General features: G+C 56.9%; 1 protein-coding gene across 1 annotated transcript; it reads right to left on the bottom strand.

Annotated features, from left to right (window-relative positions):
* Positions 1-3,432: 3,432 nt before the first annotated feature.
* Positions 3,433-4,418, bottom strand: LOC119445786 (uncharacterized; the record flags this gene model as incomplete). Its single annotated transcript, XM_037710063.2, has 1 exon — positions 3,433-4,418. A coding segment is annotated over exon 1 (603 nt), but the record flags the coding sequence as incomplete, so codon positions are not given.
* Between the last annotated feature and the right edge of the window lie 3,150 nt (positions 4,419-7,568).

Raw genomic sequence — 7,568 nt, forward strand, 5'->3', positions numbered from 1 at the left:
TTAATTCCCAGGGAACGGCACGTAGCACCAAACACCCGAGCGGTGAAATAGGACGCGTTGTCCGTAATCAGTCTTTTCGGAAAGCCGAACCGACAAAACACTTCCTGTAGCCTTTCCAGCACCGCTCGCGCTGTCACTTTACGAAGCGGAAACAGTTCCACCCTTTTAGAAAAATGATCAACGACTACCATCAGGTGTGTGAACCCCTGCTTACTCCTGGGGAAAGGCCCCATAAGATCGCAGGTGGCCACTTGCCACGGACGCTCACTGTCGATTGGTTTCATCAGCCCGGGCGGCTTGCCACCCCTTGATTTCACCATTTGACAGACATGGCAGGAACGGCAATAGCGAAAAATGTCACGCTTTATGCCAGGCCAGGTCACAGTTTGGCTTAGTTTCGCAAAAACTTTAGAGCCACTCAAATGACCGGCCAAGGGTTCGTCATGAGAACATCGCAACAGTGCGCTTCTCAGACTTTTGGGGATAACCACCTTAAACGGGTCCACAGCGTCATCATCGGTGGCTATGTATTTCAGCAGGAGCCCATCATGATCCAGCAAATATAAATCCGCGGGGGACTCAGCGACACACGCTGTTTCCGGCCCCCCTGCGCCCGCCGCACTACCAGCAGCGTCTCGGCGCTCCGTCTCCCTGAGACCGTCGCTCACTCCGCGACAAAACGGATCAATTTGCTGGGCCTTAAGTAGCTCTTGCCTGCTGAAAGCGATTCCAATTCTCCCAAAGGGGAGGTTGGTCTCGTCCCCACTCAGGACTGCAGCCATCGGCGTCATGGGTTCGCTTTCGTGAAGCTCCCCCGCACGCACGCTTTCCGGCGCGCTGCTTGCCTGGAGCGCGGAGAAACAGGTTTGCCCGCTTGCGGACTCGCCTCTCTCCCCGCTCGTTTCGCCCCCGACGCTAGCTGGCGCTAAGGCACCGGCTAGGCAGCGGCTGTTGCACCTGGAGAAAAGCTCTGGGTGGACAATGGGGCACGAGATAGCGCGTCAGCTACCACGTTAGTGCTCCCCTTTCGATACTGCACAGAAAAGTCATAATGCTGTATCAGGAGAGCCCAGCGCGCCAGCCGGCCCGCAGGCTCACGGAGCCGCATCAGCCAGCTTAGCGCACTGTGGTCCGTTTGCACTACGAATTTCGTACCATCAAGGTAGACATCGAATTTACGTAGTGCAAACACGATAGCGAGGCACTCCTTCTCCGTCACGGAATAATTCCTCTCAGCCGGTATCAAGGAGCGGCTGGCAAAGGCCAGCGGCTGGAACACGCCATCGTATTCCTGTAGGAGGACTGCTCCTAAACCCAGATCGCTCGCGTCGGTCTGGACAACGAACGGTCTGGTCAGGTCGGGGAGTCTGAGCTGCGCTGTCTCCGCAATGGCACTAGACAGTTGGCGAAAAGCCTGCTGCTGCTCAGGTCCCCATTGCCACTCGGCCGACTTACCCAAGAGCTTGCTCAAGGGCGCCTGCACTCGGGCACAGGACGGGATGAACGACCGGTAAAAGTTGGCCATTCCCAAAAAGCGGCGAAGGCCGCGTACGTCCTTGGGCGCGGGGAAATCGAGGATTGCCCGAAGTTTCTCCCGATCCGGCTCAATGGAGCCTTCGCCCAGCGTAAACCCCAGTAACTGAACTCGGGTTTGCGCTAGTTGGGCTTTCGCAGGATTCAAAGTCATCCCGGCGGCCCGCACCCTCTCGAGCACATCGGCAACATGGGCCAAGTGTTCTTCGAAGGTTCGTGAGTAAATCACGATGTCGTCGAGGTAGCACATGCAGTATGACCACTTTGCTTCCCCGAGGACGCGGTCCATCAGTCTCTGAAAGGTCGCAGGACCGTTGCATAGACCAAAGGGCATACGAGTAAACTCAAACAACCCTCTATGGGACGTGAACGCGGTCTTGGACCGGTCACGCGCATCCATCCGGACCTGTAGGTACCCTTTCGAGGCATCCAACGTAGTGAAGTACCTCGCACTGCCCAGGGTTCCTACAATGGAGCTAATCGTAGGAAGCGGATAGGCATCCTTACGAGTCACTCCGTTCAGACGGCGGTAGTCTACGCACAGGCGATGACTGCCATCTTTCTTAGGCACCAACACAATTGGAGACGCCCAGGCGCTATACGAGCGGCGGATAATGTCGGCCGATAGCATCTCGTCCAGCAAACCATCAATCACCTGCCTCTTGGCAAGACTGACGGGCCTGGGGTTACACTTCAAAGGAAGCGCGTCACCAGTTTCGATCGCGTGGCTCGCCAAATCGGTACAGCCCGGTTGATCGGTGAAAAGGTCTGCGTTGTCGCGTAACAGTGCCGACAAACGAGCCTTCTGTGCATCATCCAAATGAGCCGCACAGGCGGACAGAGGATGTGGTGCCTCTTCGTGCCGTGTCGCTCTATCCCACTGGGGATTGTGAGTCGACAAGCGCATAGCGCAGGGGCTTGCCCCCGCATTCTGCGCGCGACACGGTTCGTGCCGTGCCTCTCGATCCCAAAGGGGACCATGAGCGGGCGAGCGCGAAGCTCGGGGGCTTGCCCCCGAACTCGGCGCGCGACACGATTCCGACGCCCCATCTGCACAGGCAAGATCGGACGCCGGCGGGCTGATGAACGGCTTTAGCGACGTGAACTGACCGTCGCGATAGCCGCCATTCGCAATGTCCACAACGATCCCAGTTTTAAGGAGAAAGTCCCGGCCGAGAATCACAGGAACACTGAGCCCTGGGAGATGAACGAAACGCGTGCGTCTCATTCGCTCTCCCCACCTGACAGTCAGCCTTGCGGCGCCAGCCGAATGGGCTACGCCTTTCGCAAGATTGAATGTCGTTCGGCAGTCCCGCAAGCGCACTGCGTGCTTTTGCAAGTGGGACAAAACCTGTTCGCCGAACAACGAAGCGCTTGCGCCCGTGTCCAGCAGCGCCGAAAATTCGCGGCCGGCAATGGTCACCGGAATAAACGGCGCGTGCGCACCAGCAACACAACCTGCTCGGTACGCCGAGGGAACAAGCAAAGGTTCGGTCACTCGTGCCTTCACGAGCGACCTGCTATCCCGTTTCCCGACCTCACAGGAGACCGGGGCGCGGTGCAATCCCTTGCAATGTGCCCTCATTGTTGGCAGCGAAAACAGCGTACTCCGCCGCGGTATCTTTCCCGAGGCGGAGCAGCCTCAGCTCCCTGCCGGGGTCGGCTCGCCGCTTGATAACGAGCGTTTCCCTCCGCGATGCGCTGGGTCGAAAAGCGTCCCTGCGCAAAGTGCGCACGCGTTTCGGTCGGTGGCGCAGCACAGGCTGCCCGTCTATCGTGCGTGTAGGGATCGAGAGCGCGCGCGCTCAGCTCCCAAACACACCCGCTTGCAGCCGCAAAGGCAGCTTGGCCGGGTTGTTTCCGTTGGGGAAAGGGCTCAGGCTCTCTCCACGCGCAGCTCGGCTCAAGGGCCTCGCTGGCGGGCGGCGGTGGGCGATAGGCGCGCGCGGCGATAATGTCACCTTGAATGCGCTTTGCCTCGGCGGCTAATTCCTCCAGATTTCGGAAGCGGCCGCCGCGCAGGTATGCCGAAAATGTCGGATGTGCCTGCCTGATCACCCGTTCGACGCGTTCCTCGTTCGAAGCATTGGGCTCGGCGACTAAGAAAAGGTCTTGCATCGCCCGTACGTACTCCTGAAGCGACTCATCAGGAGCCTGTGTACGTAGCCCAAGCTCTCGCCGCATCCTACTCTCGTAGTCAGCGGGTAGGAATTCACGCAGGAATGCCGCGCGGAACTCCTCGAGGGTTGTTGCACGGTGTCCGGAAAGCCTGTACCACCTAGCCACCGAGTCAGTGAGTGCAACAGGGACGACGCGTCCGAGTACATCCTGATCGTTCAAACCCAGAGCTCTCTGGTAGCGTGCGAGGGAGTAACAGTAGTCCCTGGCACTGAGCAGGTCACCGTATCCGCTGTAGGTCGGGACTGCCAACCGTACAGCGGGGTGAGCGCATTTCGGAACAGCCGACAGCGTTTTAACTGCCCCAGAGAGCGCCTGGATCATTTCGGCGGCATTATGCAACAGCGTCTGTGCGCCTGCTCCAAAGGGAGCCGTTGGCGCGTTAGCGGCGCGATCGAGCAAGGATGAACTGACGTCCAGCTCGATCAGTGGCGCGGTTTCCACAGGGATACCGGCCGGCGCGCCGCCGTCCCCAGAGCAAAAAGGGCTCCTAGCGGGGTGCACCTGCTGTCGTTCACAGCTGCCACTTGAGGCAGCTATACGTGAATTGCTTAGGCCGCTTGCAGCCAGCGTTGACAAAACAGGCGCGTGCTCGATCGGTGTGCCACTGGGCGCCACCGAGTGTACTCCAAAGGGAGACGTATGAGCGGAATTCGTGGTTGCCGTGATTGAAGGTTCCCCACAGGGGGCCGCGGCATACCACTGGTTTTGGCTGTTCAATTGAGAAGCAGCCAGTGTCGATACAACAGGTATTTGCTCGATCGGTGTGCCACTGGGCGCCACCGAGTGTACTCCAAAGGGAGACGTATGAGCGGAATTTGTGGTCGCCGTGATTGAAGGTTCCCCACAGGGGGCCGCGGCATACCACTGGTTTTGGCTGTTCAATTGAGAAGCAGCCAGTGTGGATACAACAGGTGTTTGCTCGATCGGTGTGCCACTGGGCGCCACCGAGTGTACTCCAAAGGGAGACGTATGAGCGGAATTTCGTGGTCGCCGTGATTGAAGGTTCCCCACAGGGGGCCGCGGCATACCACTGGTTTTGGCTGTTCAATTGAGAAGCAGCCAGTGTTGATACAACAGGTGTGTGCTCGATCGGTGTGCCACTGGGCGCCACCGAGTGTACTCAAAGGGAGACGTATGAGCGGAATTCGTGGTCGCCGTGATTGAAGGTTCCCCACAGGGGGCCGCGGCATACCACTGGTTTTGGCTGTTCAATTGAGAAGCAGCCAGTGGTGATACAACAGGTGTGTGCTCGAACGGTGTGCCACTGGGCGCCACCGAGTGTACTTCCAAAGGGAGACGTATGAGCGGAATTCGTGGTCGCCGTGATTGAAGGTTCCCCACAGGGGGCCGCGGCATACCACTGGTTTGGCTGTTCAATTGAGAAGCAGCCAACGGGCAAAAGTCGGAGAGGGCTAAGGCCCCGTTTCCGCGCTGCGCTCCGTTTACTCCCGAAGGAGTCAATGATCGGGAGCGCTGCGACATCGCACTGCTTGGCATTCCAAAGGGAGCCGTGGCAGACGAATGTGCCCGTGTGCACTGTTCGGAGAGGGCTCTGGCCCCGTTTTCAAACAACGCTACTGCTCCAAAGGGAGCTGGTACGTAGCGCCTCGCGTTGCCGTCCCCACAGGGGGTCGTTACAAGCGAGGGTGCAGGAGTGCGCTGCTCAAGAGGGGCCCTGGCCCCGTTCTCGAGCAACGCGGCGTCTGCTAGCACTAACAAAGGACAAAGGTCACTACGCCTAGCAGACATAACGCGGCGAGTCCAATTCGCTAAGGCGTATTGACTCGGCTAAGCACAGACAAAGGCTTAATGAGCCTTTGAATCCGCGTTGGGCGCCAGTGTGGGTTCTTGGTGTCTCACAGGAGACCAACCACCGCGGGTTCGAGCTTAGCGAGCCACAGGGCCGCGTCAGCCGTCGCCTCCAGCACCGCTCGCGCGCGAGCTCAGAGGCCGCAAGGGGCTACCGAGCGACTGCACGCAAAAACACAGTAAAGCCCTGAGTTGACGGAAACCGTTTACTGAAACCGTCGGCACCAGCACTGCACAAACGCCCGCACGGAGGGGAGCCAAAGGGGTCCCGCACCAGGGCGAAAATACAATAACAGGCGCCTATAGCACGTCGCGGCGAGAGCACAGGCTCAAGCTGGGACACGCCGCTAGGAAAAGTCCCGGCGGCTATGCTACTTGCTCTGGCGATAACCAAATGGGTCAACTCGCGAGAGCACGGGCAATATCCTTCGGCTTAGGCTTTCGGCAAGTGCGGCTCGGCGAGGTACGACCTCGCGCGAGCACTAATGGCACCGCTCGTCGGCTTAGCGTCGGGAAAGGATCAGCACAAAGTACGCGCTCCCCGCACGGGCAAAGGCCACGTGCGCGAGCTCCAGTCCTAGTCACAAAGGTGTCGGCGGACGAGAGGAAAGCATGAACGTACCGTGCGCTGGTCCCGGAGAGAAGTCCACGCTTCCCCGCTAGCGGCCGACAACCGGCCGCGTAGTGACGTCAGCGCTCCGCCCCCACCGCCAACCGCCGCGTGCGCAGCGCCACCGCGGGAACCGGTTAGGCGGCGCGGGCGGAGAAGGAGGCCAGCGGGGAACGATGGCGAGGGATGGCAGAGCAGTGAAGCCCGATTGCCGGCGCAACCCTCAATCCCCACAACCTTCCGTGGTTTTGATGGAAAAAGAAGTAGCCTATCTGGAGAGCCAGTAGGAACCTTGACGTTTGTATCGAATATAACTGTATTGTCAATAGTTCACACCTGCCAGATGTTACTATTTCATTGAAAAAAGCCTCATGCTCATGGTTAATTTACAGCTTGCATGCATTTCCTGTCCATTCACCCATCAGTCGACGCGGGTAAGTGAAAATAATCTGATGATATCGCCGCAATAGAGACCGTTACTATGCAACAGTAACAAAAAAAAAAAAAAGGTATATGCAAACAGGCTTGATGTACACATCTGCATTAGGCGAGGGTTCCCCAGTGTAAGTTTAGTTGCAAGTAAGTGCTGATACCATTTAATCCTTGCTCTCTATCCTGTGTACTGCTCTACTTTATCCTTGACTATTTCATTCCTTACAGCCGTTGCACAGGCTGTAAGGCTGTGTTGTGGAGTCTTTACACAACGAAATATGTTCAGCCGCTTTTAACACACACATCCCATAACCATCACGCTCGCAACTTATTGCCTTATTGGTCCCACACAAGCATCTATAAGTATTCATCTTTTCAGCATACAAGAGCAGAATGCTTCGCCTGCCAATGTCTTATCTGATAAGGTCACTGCATTTAGACATGCTGCGTCCACCCCCTGAATATGATGACGTGTCTGTTATGGTTTGTTATCATAAAGGGTTCCTGAACTTTTGTGACAGACAGGTATGGTATGTTCTTATATGTGCTTGCACACAGCAAAAACTTCTATTGTTTGTACCTGCTTCTACCATCACTGCAATTTGGATCTCACTTTTTGTTCTTGTTTAAGAACAACATTAAAACTGGTAAGTAAAGTAAAGTGAGTGAGTGAGTGAGTGAGTGAGTGAGTGAGTGGGTGATAGTGATGTGAGGGTGAGTAAGGGAGTGAGTGAGTGAGTAAAAGTGGTGAGTGAGTGAGTAAAGTGAGTGAGGTGAGTAAGTGAGTGGTGAGGTGAGTAAAGTGAGTGAGTGAGGAGTAAAGTGAGCGAGTGACGTGAAGCAAGTGAGTCATGTGAGCTGAGCGAGTAAAGTGAGTGAGTGAGCGCGAGGAGGAAAGTGAAGTGAGCGAGCGAGTAAAGTGCAGTGAGCGAGCGAGTAAAGTGAGTGAGCGAGCGCGAGTGAGCAAGTGAGTGTAAAGCGAGTGAGTGAAGCGAGTAATAAC

Source organism: Dermacentor silvarum, chromosome 3, assembly GCF_013339745.2.
Source record: "Dermacentor silvarum isolate Dsil-2018 chromosome 3, BIME_Dsil_1.4, whole genome shotgun sequence".
Classification (NCBI taxonomy): domain Eukaryota; kingdom Metazoa; phylum Arthropoda; class Arachnida; order Ixodida; family Ixodidae; genus Dermacentor; species Dermacentor silvarum.